The following is a 24,320-nucleotide window of genomic DNA, read 5'->3' on the forward strand; positions in this document are numbered from 1 at the left end:
TTATTAATCTCCTTGTGCCAATTTCCTACAAAAAGGAGAGGTGTGATTCAAGAACCTAGATATCAGTGCCCATCCCAAAATTCAGTTCAATCAAAAAATAATGGGTGGCTGAGATTTTAAAGGGTACAAAACTGAAATGTTTTATATAAAAGCATATAACAAAACTTTATTGACTAAAAACACAGGCCTAAAACATTCCATCTCATATGATTGGTGATAATAGTGTGCCCTTTAAACTCCCTGACACCCATCATCCTTTTGATCGAATTGTACCAATTTTCAGCATACAGTGCCTGGAAGGGGAAAATATAAAGATGGTGAAAGTTGGCATACATTATTTATGCTATATGGCCTAAATGTATCATGTCATGGACAGATATGGTATTTGGTATTTTATAAAAGTCCTTACTCTTGAAGCAAAAAAATATTCAATATGTTGTTGGGTTAGTGCTCCTACCATGTGGGGCATTCAGCAGTCACAGCCCAAATGTTGCATTGACCATGTGGGCCACCATACAACAACACCTCACCTATACAAAAACAACAGACAGCCACAGCCCAAATGCCTAATTCAATGGTTAGGCCATCACAATTTCCCAATTGTGCCTTTGAATTCGGTTTCAATTTTTGACTCATCAGGGGGATTGGGGGATCGGAACCAAGATTGTTTAAGGCAATTTTGGACTATAGTAAAAATGTCAGAAGCAGTTTTAAAGCTGGGGGTTCCAATGCTGTGAGGGTGTTTTTCTTCCCATACAGTAAACTTAATTTAAGACTCAACAGTTGAAACCACCCCAGAGATGGAGCTGCTCACCATGATGTACCCAAGAACAAAGCGAGAACCACAAGGAAAAGAAGATGCCTCATAAGTTATTATTAGCAAATAGAAACAACATTCTGAAGTATCAGTGTTGTTTTATTGTTGTATTTACAGTATGAGTTTTTCATGTGTTACAATGGTCCAAAAAGGCATTATACAATGTTCTTTTCTGTTTGTTTTTATAAATTCATAATTTCATAGTTTTCATAATTTACTGCAGTATTCAGTCATGCCAAATCTTGTCATAGATTTCATTTTCTTTCATTACTCTTTGATCACCTGTAATAAAATAACATTATATTTATTCATTGAGGAAGTATATTTGTACTTTGTAATAAAATGGACTTCAGCTGGACATTATTTTACCGTTTGGTTCCTCTAACCCTTTCGCTGCCAGGTCAGTGCAAAGAAAAACATGCTTATGCCACCCCCCCCCCCCCCCCCCCCTGCTGCCATTCTGCCTCTGAAGCCTGAGCCTACACTACTGAGGCTACTGACAGGTGGTGAGAAAGTGATGTGATGCCACCTCACCACCTGTTTTAACCTAATTTTTGCCGACAAATGCACTGCAACTGCTTAGCTGCAGAGGGATGCACAGGTATACCATACATCACCATGCAGGCAGTCCCATTCATGTCAATTGGGACGCAGCAGCTGCAAGGACACAGCCACTGCTCCCAACTTGACATCCGTGTGGGCGCATGTCCCTGAATTCACACTGTCTGCGTTTGGGTCCATGCACCTCCACCTGCATGTTTTTCAGATCTGTCCTTGCAACTGCTGCATCTCAGTTGACATGAATAGGACTGCCTGTACAGGGATGCACAGAATACTTGTGCATCCCTGTGCAGGTAAACACAGCCCTCCATGTTTCCGCTTTAGTACACCCAACTGAACAAAGCCTTAGTAGGATTTTAGCAGGAATTACACAAGCTATATTGTGTTTATATGTGCAAATAAAGATTTTTTATTAATTTTGTTGGTGAAAATAGTGATTTGATAAACATTTGCACAAAAATCACAGGGCCTTAAAAATCAGTAGCACCATCTTTTTATTCTATTGGTCATGTGCTTTCAGAAAATATATGGTTTGGGGGGGGGGGGGGTCTTTTGCAAACTGTGAAAAATGAAAACCTCCAGGTTTTTTAGAGAAATTTGGATATTTAAATTTTTTGCGTATGTTCGATTTTCACCATTTTGCAAAAAAGTTCTTCTTTAAAGTAAATATAAACCCAAGAGCACAAAATCCACATTTTACAGCTTACCGATATTTAGATGTGGAAGCTGCATTCGATTTCCTTTTTGAGGTTAAAAACATTTAGCATGAAAACAGAAAAGTGCCTTTTGATCTTGCATCTTTGTAGCTTCCTGTGCACTGAACTGAAATATCAAACATTTCTGTCTATCTTCTGTGAACTACAGAACACCTCACCCCTATGTAATGGGAATAAGGATTGTAGAAGTGTCTGTAGCCCAAATCATGAAAGCTCTGCTCATGCGTAGGTACAGAAGAGTGAGCGTTGTCACTCTAGGAAAGGAAATGTTTTACTGGAAGGATCACTGGGTGAAAATAAAGGAATAAAGCCTGAAAAAAATAAAATGAATGCAGCCTCCACAACTAATGACTGGTAAGCTAACTGCAATACATTACACTGTGATCACGTGTGGACATGGAGCACCGCTCAAAGCTGAATGATAACAGGCGTCTCTACTAGTATTCAGAAAATGGAAGCAGGCATTAGGCGTCAATTCAGAAACGTGGACATATGTGGGGTAAGACGCCTCTCAAAACTGACTCAGTGCTTCAGATGTGGATATGGCTGTGTATGGCCACAGCCATCGGTGCTCCGGCCATGCCCCCTGAAATTTTTTGCTTGCCTACCGGGGCGAAACATGTCAGGGGACATGGCCGCAGCAGCACTGGCTGAGGAAATACACAGTCATATCCACATCTGAAGCACTGGGTTGGTTTTGAGCAGTGTCTTACCCCACATATGCAGTATATTACTTGTCTATTTGGGTGTATATACACTTTAAGATATTGAAACCTCCTGCATAGGAGTTGTACTTTGCTCTTGAGTTATTAAATAAGCCTGATGATATTGAATTTAAAAGCCAAATAATCAGCCCTATGCCATCAGCACACAACAAAAATGCAAAACAGTGTAAATGAGGCCTCGTACACACGACCAGTTTCCTCGGCAGAATCTGGAACTTGGTGGGAGAGCTTTTTTGCTGAGGAAACTGGTCGTGTGTACGTTTTTCATCGAGGAAACTGTCGAGGAACTCGACGAGGAAAAAAGAGAACAAGTTCTCTTTTTCCTTGACGGGAGTCTCAAATTGGCTCGTCGAGTTCCTGGTCGGGCTGGTTTCCGACGAGAAACTCGAGTGTGTGTATGCTAAGAAACCCGCGCTTGCTCAGATTAAAGTATGAGACGGGAGTAAAAGTAGCATTTGTAATGGAGATAACACATTTTTAAAGCTGTAACAGACTGAAAAGTGCAAATCGTCTCTTACCAAACTTTTATTTAACACGCAAACACATAAGATTAGCAAAAGCAGCCCCAAGAGTTGTGCAAGTGGAATCGAACTTCCCCTGCCGTTGTATGTGTTGTACATCACCGCGTTTGAGAATGAGGAGATTTTGTCTGTTACGTGTGTACGCAAAGCAAGCTTGTCGAGTTCCTCGACAAGCCTAACAAGGAACTCGACGAGGAAAATTATGTGTTTTGCCCGACGAGTAACTTGGTCGTGTGTACGAGGCCTCAGACATAAAACAGTCAGGGCTCATTCACACTTTTGGGTTGTAGCAATGCGCCAGTTACATGCGTAACGGGTTCCATTTATTCTGAATGGCACTCCCACACACCTTGCCGACGGATGTGCGTTGCAGCTCAGTACAACATTAATGTGTATTGCAGTACTGTGCGCTGGATAAAAACGTACATGTACCTTTTTGGTGCATGCGGAAACATTATGAAGCCTATTTAAATGAAAGGCCTGCTTTAAAGGAGAAGTACAACCAAGGCTTGTTTGGCTGTTCTTCTCCTGTGGAACACAGGAGCGCAGTACGTTCTGCACTCTTGTGACCCGTTTTCAGCAGACAGTGGGCTGAAGTCTGTTGTGGGCTGATGTCAGAGAGCTGGTCCAGGCTCAGGAAATATTGTGATAATAAAGATGAGATCCGCCCACATGCCTGGACCGGCACCCAGCTCAGCCTCTCAGAGAGCTTAAGCCAGCCCCTCCACAGCCCAGGGGTGCTCTAGTAAGTGCGGAGGCAGGGCAGAAAACCGAGCGATTGGAGGTCTTTGATCGCTCGGTTTTCAGCCTTAGAATCGGTGGGGGACAGATGTAGCATTGGACCGATGCCGCTACCCCACCTAGGTAAGTATGATTTAAAAAAAAAAAAGCCCATCTTCTCTTTTTAACAAAATTACCCTTAGTGCATAATACAGACCTAAGCAAATGCATAAAACATGTCAATGTGCGTGGGTTTATGCACTGCAATAGTGTGAGTGCCCTCACTAGTACACGTTATGCCAACTCAGAGAGGTAATAGTAGGTGGCTGACTAATTACAAAAGGAGAATAAACCTACTCTGCTAAGCCTCAGTTTGTGCAACGGAAATGCTGCAACCACTGGTGAGGATGGTGAGGGTAGAGCTGGGGCATTGCAATGCTGGAGTTCTGGTTACAGTTCCCACTAGGGCTGCCTTCATGGTTTCTCCATACTAGTCATATACAGCAAACTGTATCCCCAGGGACTGATTTAATATTCTGATATATATGATTATTAAAAAAATAAACTTACATATTATTGTAGAATATATAGCCGTATCTGTGTGTGTTTCACAGTTTTGAGTTCTGCGACCTGATGGGAAAAATATAATCATTTACAGTATAATAATTGCAAGTTCAAAGTGATTTATAATCATATGACAAACCGTGCATCTCTACTTTTCAAGTCTTCAATACTGCCACCAAACATAGCTCCCAACTGTCCCTGATTTCGAGGGACTGTCCCTGATTTGGAACAAAGTCCCTCTGTCCCTCGTTGCTTCTCATTTGTCCCTCATTTTAATCTGATCTGTATAGTTGTATATAAAATGCATTTTTTATCTTTCAAAAAGTAATAGTTGTAAAAAGAAAAAACACTTGTGGGTTTAACCGTGTACTTTTGAAGGGCCGTCTGTATGCACGGCTTTGCAAGAAAAACTTGCCAGGAATCTCGTCAGGAAAACACACTCCCCCCCCCCCAATTTCTTGCTATACCTGGGCTGTCTTGCCTGCTCTATTCAATTTTCTCACCTATTTTATACTAATTTCTTTAGATAAAGAAGGGGCCGGTCCCGGTGGATCACAGTGTGCCAGCATGGTGCACCGGGGGTATTGATACTCCATCGCTATCTCAGGAGAACCTATCTCAGGTGACTGTTTTGTTGATTTGATGTGATCTGATGTACTGTTTATGCTGTGGTCCCTGTGGGCCGATTCCTCGGATATAACAAAAAAAAATTGAAAAAAAAAAAGAAAAAAAAAGACTCCATTTACACTTGTACGATTTGTCACATGACTTTGAACACAAAGTCTCATGACAAGTCACAGCTCGTGTATTTTAATGGAAGCCATTCAAATCAGTTTGACTTAAAGTCACAGCCACTTTAAAAAGGTTCCTGCACAACTTTGAGGTGACTTTTATGTAAACTTTCATAATTCACATTTTAATGTTTTCAATGCGACCGTTGTGCAATAGTCAAAGTCAAAATCAACAGCCAAAGTCACATCCAAGTCGCACCCATCTAAAATTGCAACAAAGTTACATCAAAGTCGCAATGAAAATTGCACGACTTTGGAGTTGCACAAGTGTGAATGGAGCCTAAATAAATAAGCTGAACCACTTGCCGACCGCGTCATGTAGATATACCTCGGCAGAATGGCATGGCTCCGTGACCATGCCTGCCGGACCCGCCTTGATGTCTGCCGGTGTCCCGCGATCGTGTCACAGAGCTGCAGAACGGGGGGATACCCGTGTAAAACGGGGGGATACCTGTGTAAACAAGGCATCTCCCTATTCTGCATAATGACAGGACACTGATCATCTGCTCCCTGTAATCGGGAGCAGCGATCAGTGATGTGTCACAGTAAGCCACGCCCCCACGCAGTTAGAATCACACCCTAGGACACACCTAGCCCCCTAGTGGTTAACTCCTTCCCTGACAGTCACATTTACACAGTAATCAGTGCATTTTTATAGCACTGATCGCTGTATAAATATGAATGGTCGATGTGTCCGCCATAATGTCGCAGTCCCGATAAAAATCGATGATCGCCGCCATTTCTAATTAAAAAAAAATATTCATAAAATTACCATAAAACGATCCCCTATTTTGTAGACACTATATAACTTTTGCGCAAACTAATCAATAAACGTTTATTGCGATTTTTTACCAAAAATATGTAGAAGAATACGTATCGACCTAAACTGAGAAAAAAAATAACTTTTTTTTTATAGATTTGTGGGGGATATTTATTGTACCAAAAAGTAAAGGCTACCACAGCGATCAGGTGACCTGGAATCGGATGTTTTGGGTCCCGATCGTTAGTACGGGGCCTGGGGCTCTCGGCAAGACCCCTGTCTCTGTGCTGGGAGTGCGCTATGCACCAAATTCTGTGTGCACCAGCTTTAGTAAATATCTCACTATGCTTCCTTCAGTGACTTGGTGTGTGCTTTTGTCCAGATGTGCTTCATTCACATTCTCTATAATTACTTCAAAGAAAAGTAAAAAATGTATTTTAAATATATTTTAAGCTACAATTACTACTTGAATGTCCCTTTAGCATCCCATTGATCTCTGTGCACACAAACAATATGGAGAGGAGGTTATGCTAATCAGTTTTTGTTGCATTGCACAGTGATAAGCTGGCCATATATGTATTTTTTTTTTTTCAAACAGACAGTGGGCTGATCAAAAATAAATAAATGAACGGATTCCCCCATCCACACAAGCAAAGTAGATGGAGTTATCGAATATAAATAAAATGGACAGCGCTATCACCATTATACTACAATCTGTGCTCACACACTCATATAAATCTACTAAACAAAATATTTTAAAGTGCAAGGTGCTAAATGAGTAAAAAAGTAAAATTTATCAATTAATACAAATCAGAAAATATACAACAAAGTGCTATGTGCAAAAATATATGTGCAAAAAAACTTCAATAAAATGCAACTCTATAAATTAGTGTGTAAAATTCATGCAGAAAAAAAAAAATGTGTAATTACTAATGAAAACATTTGAAACAAAGTTCATAAGTGTTCCATATGACATCAAATACAAAAAACACAAATTGTGGATTATTCACAAATTTTTCTAGTGTTCACCAAAGTGGATGGAGGAATCTCCCCTCCCCATGTGAATGGGTATCGGGTATATCATACCCCTACCCATTCACCAAAAAAGCAGTGAAATGTAATAAAAACACAAGAGCTAGTTTTTGACAATTCTTTTATTAATCCGTCTCTTCCCGCCGTCTCCTCCTTGAGCTGTCTCTTCCCACTGTCTTCTCCTTCTTGCCGTCTTCTCATCAAACTGTCTTTCCACCGCCAATGTCTATTCCCGCTGCGGTCTTCTTCCTCAACACCGGTTACCCGCTAAAAATGTTTTAAAAGACACTCTTGTTCTGTTGATGTCTTCATCTGTTTTGTTGTCACCCGCTCTCTGCCGACTCTGAAGCCTCGTACACACGACCGAGTTTCTCGGCAAAAACCAGCAAGAAACTTGCTGGGAGATATTTTTTTGCAGAGGAAACCGGTCGTGTGTACATTTTCGTCGAGGAAACTGTCGAGAAACTTGACGAGCCAAAAAGAGAGCAAGTCCTCGACGGGAGTCTCAAATTGGCTCATCGAGTTCCTGGTCGGGCTGGTTTCCGACGAGAAACCCGAGCGTGTGTATGCTAAGAAACCCGCGCTTGCTCAGAATAAAGTATGAGACAGGAGTAAAAGTAGCATTTGTAATGGAGATAACACATTTTTCAAGCTGTAACAGACTGAAAAGTGCAAATCGTCTCTTACCAAACTTTTACTTAACACGCAAACACATGAGATTAGCAAAACCAGCCCCAAGAGTTTAGCCAGTGGAAACGAACTTCCCCTGCCGTTGTATGTGTTGTATGTCACCGCGTTTGAGAACAAGGAGATTTTGTCTTGACAGTGTGTACGCAAAGCAAGCTTGTCGAGTTCCTTGACAAGCCTAACAAGGAACTCGACAAGGAAAACGATGTGTTTCGCCCGTCGAGTTCCTCGGTCGTGTGTACGAGGCCTCATATAGCCATGGGGCGTGGCCATCCGATGACATCACCTGGAGAGTTCACCCCTTGTCAGGGTGGGGCCTCCAGGTGATGTCATCAAAAATGTTAAAACATTCATGTGTAACCACTGTGCTGCTAGGTTGGGTTCATAAGCAGAGAAAGAAGGTATGTTGTTAAAGTAGAACTCCAGATTTGGAAGGTGGAAAGATGCAAAAATGGAATTCACTTTTAGGTTTTTGCTGCAATCTGTGTATCCATTAGGGAAGTTTTCCCTCAGTTCCTTTTGCATTGCTGGGACAAGATGTGAATAGACTCTTTTTCATAAGAACACATACAACAATAAAATTACTTTTACAGTGAGAAATGGTTAGAACCTAATGGTTTGTCCGGCTTTTTGCTGTGACCTAGTTTAATAATGAAATGCTGATTTGTCTGTAGTTTCTCTTTAAAATTACACTAAACTCTGGTTTTAAAAAAAGCATGTATGTAACTAAAGTCCCTTCTATTGCTCTCAGTCTCCTCCAAACCTCTAAATTTCTTTGTTTTTGATAATGTGATTTGGCTTGATGTTAGAGGGTGGCTACATTCATTCTCCATGGTCCCACTGTATGTAGAAGCGTAGCCACATTCCCTTGTTTGCTCCATAGATGGACTAGAGTCCAGGGACTATGCAATTTGTAGTGTGCATAACACGGTGCAGATGACCGCACCTAACCACTGCTCATTCCAAATTTGTGAATTTACACATTTTAAATTTGAAAGCAAAAAAAGAATGTTACGGCCCGGATTCCTCAAGCAGTTACGCCGACGTATCTACTGATACGCCGCATAAGTGCAGGGATGCGCCGTCGTATCTATGCGCCTGATTCTGCTATTAAGATACACCTGAATTTTGGCTTCATACGACCGACGTAAGTTTCCTACACTGTTGTATCTTAGGCGCATATTTACGCTGGCCGCAAAGGGGCGCTTCCATTGATTTACGAGTCGAATATGCAAATGACCGAGATATGCCGATTCACGAAGTACTTGCGCCCGTCGCAGTAGTATATGCCGTTTAAATAAGGCGTACGTCCGGCGTAAAGTTATTCCACCTATAGGAGGCGCATCCCATGCAATGGTATGGACGACGGAACAGCCGTCGGATTTTACGTCGTTTACGTAAGTCGTAAGTCGTACGTGAATGGGGCTGGGCATAGGTTACGTTCACGTCGTAGGCATTGAGCGTCGTATCTTAGGGAGTAAATTCGACGTGATCCTGAGTATGCGCGCGCATGCGCCGTTCGTTCGGCCCTTCACTTGCATGGGGTCTCGGTTAATTTAAATGTATCACGCCCACTACCTTCCTACTTTGAATTAGGCGGGCTTACGCCGGACAATTTACGTTACGCTATGAGATGTGCTACGCCGGAACAAAGATGCGCCGATCTACGTGAATATGTTTGTCCAAAGTATTTAACTTTTCTTAAAGGAGTTGTAAAGGAAAAAAAATGTTTTGCTCAAATGACTGTTTACAGGGTATAGAGACATAATAGTTAACTGATTCCTTTTAAAAACTATTAAAAATAGATAAAAAACAATCATATAATGTACCTTTAGTTTCAGTTTCGTTTTTGCATGTTATGCTGCCTCTGTGCTGTATAGTGAGTGAGCGAGTGAAGAACTTATATAGCGCAGCACATGCGAACTAAATTGCCTCTGGGCGCTTGTTGTTCCTGTCTCTTTTGATATCAAAAGAGCCATAGAGAAGTGAGGGTTTGAAAACGAAACTAGAAGCTCCCAGTACTGTGGTCCAAAGGAAACAGACAACCAGGAAGTGTCCAGAACAGAGCAGAATTACAGCAACATCAGAGCAAAAACGAACAATGAGGACATGAAACCAGGACTGCAGTAAGGTAAAGGAAGCTATTTAGCTTAAAAAAAAAATTCCTTTAGTGACCCTTTAAAGAGCTTTTGGAAAACATTCATGTGTAGAGTATAAAATGTAATTGGCCGGCAAACTATTAGTGGCAGTAAAACAAGGTTGTTCAAGTGTGTGAGAAATGTCAGAAATTCTTACCACTGATCTTCAAAACACCAACCACAACCACAGCAACCAGTATAAACAAGAGGCCACCGCCGATGGTGAGAGGTAACAGCAAGTCTTCTGCAAGATCCTTCTCTGAGATAAAAGACATAAAGGTTAATATACAAGCTTTTGGGTGTAACTAGATTCTCATATGATGAAGTCTGAACCCATGCTTACATTACAACCAATATTACCAAACATATGCTGTATAAATGTCTATACTGTATGTGTGTATGTATATATATATATATATATATATATATAGTGCCTTAAAAAGTATTCATACCCTTTGAAATTTTCCACATTTTGTCATGTTACAACCAAAAGCATAAATGTATTTTATTGGGATTTTGTGTGATAGACCAACACAAAGTGGCACATAATTGTGAAGTGGAAGGAAAATGATAAATGGTTTCCCAAATTTTGGACAAATAATTATGTGAAAAGTGTGGCGCGCATTTGTATTCAGCCCCCCTGAGTCAACACTTTGTAGAACCACCTTTCACTGCAATCACAGCTGCAAGTCTTTTTGGGTATGTCTCTACCAGATTTGCATATCTAGAGAGTGACATTTTTGCCCATTTTTTCAAAATAGCTTAAGCTCTGTCAGATTGGATGGAGAGCGTCCGTTGTTTTGATCTGGTCTGGGATGGGAGTTGCTCAGGTTAGCAGCTGGTGACTCACAGGCAGCAACACTGAGACCTCCCTCTTCTTTCTATAGCTTTCTCTAAAGTACTGTAAAGAAAGGAGGAGAGGGGTGGCTGAGTGGGGTACTCTAAGGAGCCCTGACTAATCCCAAACTTGGATCGGCAGGGGGCAGGCCTCCTTAAGTACCCAAGGTCAGCCCAGCTGGGGAGGAGTTGGAGTTGTTAAGAGTTTTGAGATGGAATGCTAGGCTATCTGGGACCTTTGAGGGAGCCCCCCAGTTTGGGGGGGGTGACCTTGGGCCTGGGCTCGGGTGCGGACAGAGCCCCTTCAATAAATCGTGAAGGTTCTGGATAGGAGGCACAGGAGGAGCAAGAGAGGACAGCAGGAGAAAGCATTGCCGGGCAAGTCTCCAGGAAGAGGAATAACTGGTCGCAGCCAGGAGGGCTGGTGAGTGACATGCACAGTCAGGAGTACTGGGGAGGCACGCCTGAGAGGACTGGGAGCATGCATTCTGGGATGGGTGCAGAGCCAGTGGAGTGAACTGTGGTGTCATGGGCAGTGGAGAGGGACGGCTGTAGCCAGAAGGGCTGGCAGGGCCTGAAGAACTTTCTATTGCTACACTAAAACGGAAACAATTTTTTCCCGTACACACGAGCGGTTTTCCCGTTGGAAAAAAAAAACAATGGTTTTCCCGACGGAATTCCTCTCAAACCTGCCTTGCATACACACAGTGACACAAAAGTCTGGTGAACTTTTTACTGGTAAGAACGCGGTGACGTAAAAGACTATGACGAGCCGACAAAATGACATTCTATGCTTCCCGTCTGATGGATACCTTGGCTTGAAATTGGCATTTCCTGGCTGAGGATAACATAATTTGCAAGTATGTACAGAACCGCCTAAAGATTTCGTAGATCTCGTTCAGTCAGGGATAATTTGGTCCACAGTCATTATTCATCCCCAGAAATGGTGGATGGAGCTGTGGGAGGTATGGGCACCTACCAGTGTGAAGGATGTGACCAATGCCCTTGCATTGATCCTACAGTGATTTCCTTTTTTGCCTTTAAAAAAAATTACTCAAAACTCCAATGGGGGGGGGGGGGGGTTAAACAGGAATCTAAATGGATCTATAATCAAAAAGCGCCTGGGTTAAATGCAGCATTTACTTTTAAGCCGTTTCTATAAAAGGACAGAAAATTGTACATATAATATATGTGTGTTCACATTTTTTCAGCATTGGTGGAGGCCTGACTGTTTGCCTGATCCAGTCTTTTGGCAGACATTCGGGCACCCCTGATAGACGGGGGGTCCCATTGGGTCTTCTTGTTTACATCCTGCTGTATGTCCTTGTTCATCGGGATGAGGGCGCTGTGTGGGTCCTCTAGCTCCTTTGGATGCCTCTGGCTTTCTGAAGGGGTGGTGATATCGCACATGCGCCTTACAGGGGCGCCCACGCCAGACATGATGTCAAGGGGCTGAGCGCGGCCCAGTCGTTTCCAGTGGGACCATATTTAGGATGTGGCGGTTGGCACTGACCAGCTGTCATCCTCGGCGGCCATTCGGTGGTGCTCAGCGATTGCGGGTTAGGACCTGGTGAGTCCATACTGTAATTCATACAGTGAGTATGGCCCCAGGGAGCCATCAGGGCAAAATCGTGGGTGCGCGGTATACGCCGATACCCGCTTTCCCGTGCCGAGTTTGAATACTGCGCCGGCATATACCGAGCGCAGCACACTCGTGTATAGTCGGGCAGGCTTGGCTCCTCTCGCGCTCACGTCCTGGACGTACAGGACATGAGCACGAGAGTAGCCGAGCCAGCCCGACTATACACGAGTGTACTGCGCTCGGTATATGCCGGCGCAGTATTCAAAATCGGCGCGGGAAAGCGGGGATCGAGCGGGGAGGACGTCGCAGAAGGACGCCGGACCCGACGAAGAGGACACCCGACGAGGCCGCCGATGGACGCCGCGCAAGACACCAAAACTGTAAGTACTAAAATCTTTTTTTACAGGAATGTCGGGTCCACTTTAGGGGTGCGCGATATACGCCAGAGCGCGCAATACCCCGATAAATACGGTACATGCAATTTCACAGGGCAAATTGCTATGCAAACTTTATTTAAATTTTGTTTTCAAAACTATAAAAAATAACCACTTTCATTACCATTAAATTAATTAGCACTATTGTGTTATACTGTGTACAAATTTACCTTTGATGAGCACTTGAAGTATTCTCTTTGCCATTATATAGTTAATTCCATCATATAAGGTGCATGATATATTTCCAGTGACCTCCAAATCCACATTTGAAACTATTATAGAAAAGTTCCCGTTCTTGCTTTTATCGTACATTATACGCTGTTGTTTCCACTTTCCCCAGGTTTGCACATTAGATGATTGGAGTTTAAATTCTAGTAGGTGTACATTTGTGTTTAGATAACTCCAGATTACAGCTGTATCATTACATTCTGCCTGGGATATCAGTGTTATATTGAAAAAACAGGGGAGAAATATATCGTTGTCTATGTACCCTTCAATGGTAGTATATTGTATATCCTTGTCATCAGGTGTATGTGAGGAGCGACAGGTGGAATTTGCTGGAGAAAATAAAAAAAAAACAGTAGTTTATATCCATGATCTAACAATCTAAACCTTAATACGTAAACACACAGGGCCCTAAACGTAGGTACCACTTATTAAAGCGTTCAGCCTCATCCATCCATACATCCATACACTGTCTAATGCCACGTAAACATGATCGGAATTTCCAACAACAAAACCGTGGATATTTTTTTCCAAAGGAATTTCCATCAAACTTGGCTTACACACACAGTCAGGTCACACAAATGTTGTCTAAAATTGCGAACGTCAAGAATGCGGTGATGTACAACACTACGACGAGCCGAGAAAAATTCAGTTCAATGCTTCCGAGCATGCGTTGACTTGATTCTGAGCATGCATGTTTTTTTGTGCGTCGGAATTGCATACAGACGATCGGAATTTCCGACAAGAACTTTTGTTGTCGGAAAAATTTAAAACCTTCCTAAGCACTCAGTCTCCTGTTTTTTCCTCCCCCTACTCTCCATCTAGATTCCCCATGGCAGCAGACAGGATGAAGAGCGGGGGAATGAAAGACCAGGAGAACGAGTTCTAAGGAAGGGTATGTTATAACTTTGTGTGGCCATTTTCCAGATCATACGATGAGCTTCTCCATGCTGAGGATAATATTTGTATTCAGTCTGCACTGCATAACTAGCCAGGGAGAGGAGGTAAGCGATGCTGGGGGTTCCAGAGAAGGAGGAGGAACAGAGAATCACGGGGAACCAGAGGACTAGGGCGACCAGAGGAGTTTGGGGGGGGGGGGGCAGAGGCGCACGGGGCACCAGAGGAGCAGGGAGGGGACCAGAGGAACACAGGGGGGACCAGAGAAGCAGGGGAGACCAGAGAAATGGGGGGGGAGCATGGGGGGGAAACAGAGGAACAGGGGGGGAAACAGAGGAACAGAGGGGGGGGACCAGAAGAGCACGGGGTGGGGACAGGCGGAATACAAGTCTGTGTCCACTCCACCTATGGAGAAACACAGACACAGCCCGCTTTCCTCTATGGGCAGTCGGATGTAAACGGACTGCCTATACGCTTACATCCAACTGTCATTCGATTCACCAGACAGATGGGGAACAGATCTCCCATCTGTTTATTTTTAGCAGATAGGATTGGTTTACATGTCCATTCAAATGCGCCAATCCATAGAGGGCAGTGGAGGGTCCGCCCAAAAAATTGTCAGGCAGACTCGATCGGTCTGCTTGTGTGAAAGGGGCCTTACACTGCCAAACTGCTGAATGCTGGAGAAGCCACTATCCATGAGCATAGCATCAGGGGTCACAATGGAAACCCCACTTATGCTCCCGTGTTGCCTCCCTGAAACACTGGATAGGAGGGGTGGTATATTACCTATATTTTCCTCCTGCAGCATCTACCTGTTTAGGTATTTTTAACAGTTTGGCATCTTCGTCCAGGGCACTGACTGAATTTGTTAGGGGTGAAAGAATGTCTAGCTTCGCCACCATCTTGCCAGCCACAAGAATCTAGAGTGGCCACAAGAGTCTATAGTGGCCAGGACGGCTCCCCTTACAGACCAGTGCTATGGATGCATCACCGGACAAACTACCACAGATGAGCCCTTCATTGCATTCTAAAATATGAGTTGTACTATGTGATTTACAAATAAAATTTTAACAGTCTGCACTCAGAGGCGCCTGCATTCTTTTCTTCTTTTACATAGAATAGAGAGTACAGTCAAGGCAAATAGAGTAAAATTACCAAGGCAATAATAGTGTGTCATCAAAGTCTGGAGATAAACAATGCTTAACCCAAGGAAGCCAGAGTTTCTCAAATTGAACAATTCGATCTCTTTCGATATTCAAAATACCAATAGGTTAGCACCTTAAAGTTAGTTTCCACAGCAACACCATTAGAAGAAGCAGACTTTGTGGCGGACCATATTCTAGACAATTCAGTAGCATTAAATGAGTGATTAAGGTCTAGTTCCCATTTGGAGACATATAAGTGTGGACCAGTGTTAGTACAAGCTAAAATTTGTCCTTTAGCTTGAGGGTCAGAAATACATATGCGTTCAAAACACGACATCGAGGATAGTTGGGAGTTGGAATTGAGATAAGGTTGGGGAAAAAAATTTGATTTGCAAATACAACAGTAACAATTGAGGAAGTCAAAATGTATCACACAAAGTAGGAAAAGAATGTATGGAGGAGGCAGATAACAAATTATATAAATGGGATACATTAGCTGTATTCAATGCTATGAAAGAATTAGGAGCAATCCAGGCAGGGTAAAAACTGGGATTTTTCACAAAAGAAAGGAGCAGTAAATGAAAAGATTGAAGGCCAAGAGAAGTTTTGAATCTGTCCCAGATGGATAAAGAATGTTTTGAGATAAGATTGTGAATAAAAGTATGATTAGTTCCTCTTAACCATAATATGTTAGATCGTGAAATAAGGTCACAGTCAATAGACTCAATTGTTACCCATAAAGGAATTTCTTTGACTGCATGGTATTTTGGTAAATGTTCAAGGTGTACAGCATGATAGTAAGCAGAAATATTTGGGAGACCTAAACCTCCGCAGCATTATGGGAGACGGAGTGGATTTAGAGGTTCGAGGTTTTGTTTTACCCCAGATGAAGGAGATAAAAATATAAAAACTTGGGCAATATAGCCATCTTAATTACATGAATTTTGCCTATCCAGGTTTGAGGGATAGAGGACCTGCATTTGTTTTTTCAACCACAACGACGAGAAAATTTGAAGGATCAGAATGGAGAATTAACAAATTTGTGGTTTTCACTCTAAATTACATCCCAACTGCTTCCATGATGTCTCTGCCTAAAAAACACCGGGCCAGATCCACAAAAACCTGACGTAACTTAAAAAATCCAATTTAAGTTACACTGCCTTAAAGTTTCTACCTAAGTGCCTGATCCACAAAGCACTTATCTAGAAATTTCAGGCTGTGTAACTAAAATTCCGCCGGCGCAAGGCGTTCCTATTCAAATGGGGCGAGTCCCATTTAAATGAGGCGCGCTCCCGCGCCGGCCGTACTGCGCATGCGCGAAGTTACGTTACGCCGAGTTTTGAGGATCGCGACGGCTTAAAGTTGCGTCGGGGAAAAAAAAAAATGACAGCGGCATGCATTCCTGAGGGAGAACTCCATGCCAATTTTCAAATAAAAAACCGGCATGGGTTCCCCCCCCAGGAGCATACCAGGCCCTTAGGTCTGGCATGGGTTGTAAGGAGACCCCCCCACGCCAAAAAATTGACGTAGGGGGTCCCCCTACAATCCATACCAGACCCGTATCCAAAGCACGCTACCCGGCCGGCCAGGAAGGGAGTGGGGACGAGCGAGCGCCCCCCCCCTCCTGAGCCGTGCCAGGCCGCGTGCCCTCAACATGGGGGGGTTGGGTGCTCTGGGGCAGGGGGGCGCACTGCGGGCCCCCCCACCCCAGAGCACCCTGTCCCCATGTTGATGAGGACAGGACCTCTTCCCGACAACCCTTGCCATTGGTTGTCGGGGTCTGCGGGCGGAGGCTTATCGGAATCTGGGAGTCCCCTTTAATAAGGGGGCCCCCAGATACCGGCCCCCCACCCTAAGTGAATGGATATGGGGTACATCGTACCCCTACCCATTCACCTGGAGGCAAAAAGTAAAAGTTAATAAACACACAACACAAGGCTTTTTAAAATATTTTATTATTCTGCTCCGGACGCCCCCCCTGTCTTCGTTATTAGCTCAATTACCAGGGGGGGCTTCTTCTTCCACTCTCCGGGGGTCTTCTCCGCTCTCCGGGGGGGGGGGTTTCTTCTTCCGCTCTCCGGGGGGGGCTTCTCCGGACTCCGGGGGGCTTCTTCCATCTTCTCCCCTCTTCCGCTCTTGACTCGGCGAACCCCGGTTCTTCTGCAGCTCTCCGGTGCCTTCTTCTTCAGCGCTGGCTGCCTGCTATGTTTGTGTGTTAGCTCGATTTCAAACAGGCAGCCGGCGCGGTCTTCTGTGGCGTCAGGGTCTTCTCTTCTGTTCTTCCGATGTTGCCTCGTCGCCTCTTGTCGCTGTAATGATGGAAGCGCGCCTTGCATCCCATTTATATAGGCATCACCGTCCCATCATGCTCCGGTAGGTACCCACGTGGGTACCTGCCGGAGCATGATGGGACGGTGATGCCTATATAAATGGGATGCAAGGCGCGCTTCCATCATTACAGCGACAAGAGGCGACGAGGCAACATCGGAAGAACAGAAGAGAAGACCCTGACGCCACAGAAGACCGCGCCGGCTGCCTGTTTGAAATCGAGCAAACACACAAACATAGCAGGCAGCCAGCGCTGAAGAAGAAGGCACCGGAGAGCTGCAGAAGAACCGGGGTTCGCCGAGTCAAGAGCGGAAGAGGGGAGAAGATGGAAGAAGCCCCCCGGAGTCCGGAGAAGCCCCCCCCGGAGTCCGGAGAAGCCCCCCCCCGGAGAGCGGAAGAAGAAACCCCCCCCGGAGAGCGGAGAAGACCCCCGGAGAGTGGAAGAAGAAGCCCCCCCTGGTAATTGAGCTAATAACGAAGACAGGGGGGGCGTCCGGAGCAGAATAATAAAATATTTTAAAAAGCCTTGTGTTGTGTGTTTATTAACTTTTACTTTTTGCCTCCAGGTGAATGGATAGGGGTACGATGTACCCCATATCCATTCACTTAGGGTGGGGGGGCCGGTATCTGGGGGCCCCCTTATTAAAGGGGACTCCCAGATTCCGATAAGCCTCCGCCCGTAGACCCCGACAACCAATGGCAAGGGTTGTCGGGAAGAGGTCCTGTCCTCATCAACATGGGGACAGGGTGCTCTGGGGTGGGGGGGCCCGCAGTGCGCCCCCCTGCCCCAGAGCACCCAACCCCCCCATGTTGAGGGCACGCGGCCTGGCACGGCTCAGGAGGGGGGGGGCGCTCGCTCGTCCCCACTCCCTTCCTGGCCGGCCGGGTAGCGTGCTTTGGATACGGGTCTGGTATGGATTGTAGGGGGACCCCCTACGTCAATTTTTCGGCGTGGGGGGGTCTCCTTACAACCCATAACAGACCTAAGGGCCTGGTATGCTCCTGGGGGGGAACCCATGCCGGTTTTGTTTTTACAAATTGCCGTGGAGTTCTCCCTCGGGAAAGCATACCAAATGCCGTCGCTGGAATGGGCCTTTACAAGGTGTGACTAACTTTACACTTTGTAAAACGAGCCCTAATTTTACACTTGCAAAATAACACTTACGGCGCAAAAAGGAAGCTAGAAAGCTTTGTGGATCGCCTTAAGTGCTAATTTGCATACTAGCAACGGCATTTCGACTCGAAATGCCCCCAGTGGCGGATGCGGTACTGCATCCTAAGATTCGGCAGTGTAATTCAATTACACATGCCAGATCTTCTGTCTAACTTTGGAAAAAGCCTTTTGAGGATCGTTTCCAAAGTTACACACAGACTGAACAGGACTTAAGTCGGAGTATCTCTTTTGAGGATAACCCCCACCATTCTTTTGCATCCAATCTATGGTGATCTGCAATCTACATTAGTATTCTTATGTGTTTTTCTATTTGATAGATAATCTCTCATAAAATCACACAGCTTCCTAGTTTTTTTTTGGTCTTTCCAGCGTATTGTTTCCTGCAGATCACACAGTATATGACATACAAAGAATGACAAACCTAAATTTGACAGTTAACTAATTGTTTAATCAAGACTAATTAAAAAGGTATTACTTGTCGAGAATGATGCAGATTCCCTAAAAGGGTGCAACTTGAACAACGTGAGGCACAGCATTTACATAGACCGGTTCTGCTCAACAAAGATTTTTTACAAATTCTGGATTGAAATAAACTAGGGGACAACATATCCCCCTATGTGGGAGCTCTCTTGGAGACAAAATGTACACCTTTGGAAAGGACTTCCCAAAAATCGAAGACATTCCGTAAGATTGGTAAGTATCTCAGTATGATACACCTAATATTCTCAAAAGCTGAACTATACTGAGTGCTTTAGACCACAAAGTGATCTTTTTTTTTTCTGGATTCACGATCAAATAAAAAGCTCCCTCTCAGCATGCATCTAACTTTATGGTATGCTCTGTCAAAACTGGCTCTGTGGTGGCCCAGATGGAGAAACCTTCCTTTCATATCGAGAGCTTCTTTTGTAAAGCTCTCCAAGGTAGAACAATTTCTTCTTATCCTGACAAGCTGTTCACTAGCTTCTCACATGTGGGGGGTAACAGATATCTGCTCAAAGAAGGACGTTTTTCAAACAGGGCTTTCAATAGGCCTGAGTATGAATTGCTTGATTTAATGCCGCTATAATGGCACGTACACACAACCGTTTTTCGGGATGTAAAAAATGAAATTTTAATGGTCTAGAAAAAACAACATTTTTTTTCAACCCGATTATTGTAAAACCGGCCTTGCCTACACACGATCCTGAAAAAAAAAATGCTCTAGCAAAGCGCGGTGACGTACAACACGTACAACGGCAGTATAAAGGGGAAGTTCCATTCGGATGGCGCCACCCTTGGGGCTTTTGCTGATTTTGTGTTAGTAAAAGACGATTCACGCTTTTCAGTCTGTTACAGCGTGATGAATGTGCCATCTCCATTACGAATGCTAGTTTTACCAGAACGAGCGCCCCCGTCTCATAACTTACTTCTGAGCATGTGCGTTTTTTTCACGTCGGTAAAGCCCACACACGACCATTTTTTACAACGTTAAAAACGACAACGTTAAAAATGAGAGCATGTTCTAAATTTTTAATGCCCATTTTTTACGTTGTGAAAAATGCTCTGGAGCCCACACGCGATAGTTTTTAATGACATTAAAAAAAAACTTCATTTTTTACAACCCGAAAAACAGTCATGTGTACCATAAGGCCTTGTACACACGGCCAGACATGTCCGATGAAAACGGTCCGCGGATCGTTTTCATCGAAATTGTCTGCTGGGATGTTTTGGTCTGATGTGTGTACACGTCACCGCGGATTCTGTCCGCGGGGAATTGGTCTGATGGTGTGTACACACATCAGACCAAATGATCCCAGCGGACATTTTTGATGAAAACGGTCCGCGGATCATTTTCATCGGACATGTCTGGTCGTCTGTACGAGGCCTAAGGCCCCATACACACGATAGAATCCATCCGCTGAAAAATCCCAGCGAATGGGTTTCAGCGGATAGATCCTATGGTGTGTACACTCCAGCGGATCTGTTTCCGCGGATATTTATCCCCTGGGATGGATTTCCAGCGGATAAATATTTGATGACATGCTATCAAATCTATCCGCTGGAATCCATCCCAACGGATGGATCCGCTGGTCTGTACAGACTCACCGGATCCATCCGTCCGAAGGGATCCCCCGCATGCGTCGTAATGATTCGACGCATGCGTGGAATTCCTTATATGACAGCGTCGCGCATGTCGCCGCGTCATAATCGCGGCGACGGCGCGACACATCATCGCCAGAGGATTTCGGCGCGGATTTCAATTCGATGGTGAGTACACTCCATCGCATGGAAATGCGCGCAAATCCTCGAGAGGATTTATCCGTGGAAACGGTCCGCTGGACCGTGTCCGCGGATAAATCCTCTCGTGTGTATGGGGCCTAAGAGTTTCAAATTACATTGGACATTTGCTGTTGGAATTTCCGACAATAAATGTTTGAGAATTTGATTGTTGTACCTCTATTCTAGCGTCAGTTTTACAACTACTTTTTTTCTAGATAGCAGTATTTGTGCATACAATATTTTCCGATATTCTGCACACTAAATTCTGTTTCAGTAACTTGTTTTTGCTTTATAGGATCATTCACTCTTCTTCTACTTTTACTTTACCTGATATTACTCATTCCCCCTTCGTTTCACACACACGCAAATTTGGATTTATTTTTTTACAAATACCTAGACGAGAATGACATAGCCCTAGCAGCCTGCAGCCTCCTAGGATACCCACGTCATGCATCCCAGAAGGCTTACAGGCAATCTACAACAGATGTGCATGCACCAAGGCAAATCATCCAGAGAGCAGCTGCAAGAACCTGGAAGAGACAGCCAGCCCCCTGATGATGTGCAAGAGGAAGATGGCGACATGGGAGGGGACCTGTAGTAGGAGAGAGGAGCTGGAAAAGAGGATAATGCTGGATTCCTTGGGTTTATAAGTATATTTATGCAGCATAGAAAGGAGACCATAGGTAAAGGGTGCATAATACTTTTTTTTTGGAGGGGGGGGGGGCAAAATTCCTCTTTAAATCTAGCACAGAATGAGATATTTAAATATAGCCATGCTTAGAAAGATCATTTAAGAATGCACTGGCCCCAAACTGTTGATTAAAATGAACCCCCATTTAAAACTCATATATACGTAAGTAACTTGCTTGCTTTGACTTTGTCCTCTCCTGTGTCCTCTAAATCTGGATGAACTGGCCAAAATTTGCTCCATGGGTAGCCTTGTTGCTACCCTCCCCCCCCAACATCCTCCGACTAAAAAATCGAAGGAGTCGTACAGAAAATTGTAAGCTAAACAGCATCTGCATCTAATCAGTTGCAACTGCTGTTTGAGTATTCTGATAGCTGCTGTTGCTGGCTAGCTGTTGCTGGCTAGCTATTGTAGATGTAGAAATCTGTTGGATTTGTTTTTGGTTCAGCCTATTAGCTAAACAAAAGAAATCTAATTGTATATGGCTAGCTTTAGGGTTCTACTATCCACCCATTGCTACTTCTGGGTCTTGACACCCACTTGCCTTCTATATGCTCCTGAAGAACGTTTGGAATTGTTCTGTACAGAAAGTGGTGAAGCAAGTGAATGGTGCAAGGCAGGGCTGGACTGGGACGAAAATGTGGCCCTGGACTTCATCCAGACTGGCCCAGGGCACAACACATCAGGGTACAGTGCACATCAGGGCATGGTACAGAGCTCATCACATCAGGGCACAGCACATCAGGGTACAGGGCAGAGAACATCAGGGCACAACACGTACATGGCACATCACATCAGGGCCCATCACAGCACATCAGGGCACACCTCATTGAGGCACAGCACATCGGGGCATGGGGCACATTAGGGCACAGGGCACATTAGGGTGCACATCGTTTACCAGCCAGAGTAGCGCAGGAAGCGTGTGTAATATGTTCTCTCTCCCGTCACGGCACTCACTCGGCTCCCCGACGGCCCCTCCACTCTTCTCGTCCATCCCAGATGATGTCACAAGCAAATGGGGATGGACGAGAAGAGAGGTGGGGCTGTCGGGGAGCAGCATGAGTGCCGTGACAGGAGAGAGAACATATTACACACGCTTCCTGCGCTACTCTGCATGCTTGCTAGATCTACCCGTCAGGCGCCAGCTGTCGGCGATTGAGGGGTAGATCGCTGCGACCTCTGACCGGCCCACTGAGCCATCGGCCCACCGGGAATCTCCCGGTAGTCCCGATGGCCAGTCCATCCCTAGTGCAAGGTACACTTATGTCATCCAAATAAAGAATATGGGAAGATCACACGTTATATCTGCTAAAAAAATGCTAGTTTTTTGCATTCACAACCTAATAAAACAGATACAGTATATGATGTGTATCAACTAATTCAATACAAAATTCATTTTGCTATGTGCAGTATGTATAATGCATTTGCGTTCCTATATTATCAATATATAATTAAGTCACTATACTAAGTGAACTTTATAAAATAATATATTGCTGTGAACTTTATAAAATAATATATTGCTAATATTCATTTTGTGTTGCACACATACATTTTTTAATATAAGAATGTGGGAGGTGACATGATTTATTTCCATGGGTAATAGTGTGTGGTGTGCATATTATTTTTTCATAGAGGGACACATTATATATGTAGTCCTATATCTAGAAATCACTTTGTGGTCTATACATACATTTCTTTAGAAGGACAGGGTGTGACATTATATATCTCTAATTCTTACAATCAAGTTGTGTTGTGGATATAAATTTTTTTTATAGAATGACATTGGATGTGATATTATGCATTTCAATATCTAACACTCATTTTTGTGCATTATTTTTTTTTCAATATAAGGAATGCGGGATGTGACATCATATATTTCAATATTTTGACAATAGTTTTTGGTGTACACCTTCATTTTGGGCACAGGAAATTACAATATATATTTCTCTGTTAAATTTTTATTTTTAGGATAGAAACCGTTTACCAGAACTAAAGCCTATAGGTTGGATAAGGGGAACTATAGTGGTCAGATCTATTATTATATAGCGCTTTGTGATGTGAACACATCCTTTTTTTTAAAAAACAAACAGAAACATTGATTTTATATACTATATATATATATATATATATTGTATAACAAGATGACCATAGCTTGCAAAATTTAATTCAGCATATGGGAATAAATGATTGGCATGATGTGGAAGAGGAGCATTCAATAGATAGAAAGTCTCCCCTGGGACTGTCCTAGGAATCACAGATAGTCGGAAGTTTTGCACATTTAGCATTTGTGGCTTTTGTTATGTTCAATTTGAGTTTCCAGCTCATCTGAAAAAAATATAATAATAATAATACTAGGGTTAAATCTGATTTTAATAAATTAGGATGCAAAAAGGCTGTTTGTCAAAAATGCATGCAGGTGATATTTCTAGCCAGGTCACGCTGTCTATGTGTTATGGCTCCTCCACCACTGGTAGTAGACCTTGTGGCTCTGGAAGCAGTCTTCCAGTCTTCACATGTAAGAGCAAGCTTCACATAGTTAGATCTGTTACAATAGAGTTACTATATACTCACAAGCAAGAGATAAACCTGCCAACAATAGGATCAAAAGCAGAGCAGCGCTGTCCATCCTTCATGTACAAAAAAAGCAATCCAGCACTGCTACATTGTAGTTTCAGTAACTGAATTGCCTTCTGCATGCGTTTTCACTTCCTTTCAA

At 43.8% G+C, this 24,320-nt stretch overlaps 1 protein-coding gene across 1 annotated transcript; it reads right to left on the reverse strand.

Annotated features, from left to right (window-relative positions):
• Nucleotides 1-838: 838 nt before the first annotated feature.
• LOC120928680 lies at nucleotides 839-24,320 on the reverse strand. The gene is made up of 5 exons (XM_040339680.1): nucleotides 24,176-24,320; nucleotides 13,056-13,442; nucleotides 10,190-10,291; nucleotides 4,631-4,690; nucleotides 839-1,099 (listed from the first exon to the last, which is right to left on the reverse strand). The coding sequence occupies exons 1-5, from the start codon at nucleotides 24,228-24,230 to the stop codon at nucleotides 1,044-1,046; spliced, it is 660 nt and encodes a 219-aa protein (XP_040195614.1). The 5' UTR covers nucleotides 24,231-24,320; the 3' UTR covers nucleotides 839-1,043.

This window comes from Rana temporaria, chromosome 2 (assembly GCF_905171775.1).
Source record: "Rana temporaria chromosome 2, aRanTem1.1, whole genome shotgun sequence".
Classification (NCBI taxonomy): domain Eukaryota; kingdom Metazoa; phylum Chordata; class Amphibia; order Anura; family Ranidae; genus Rana; species Rana temporaria.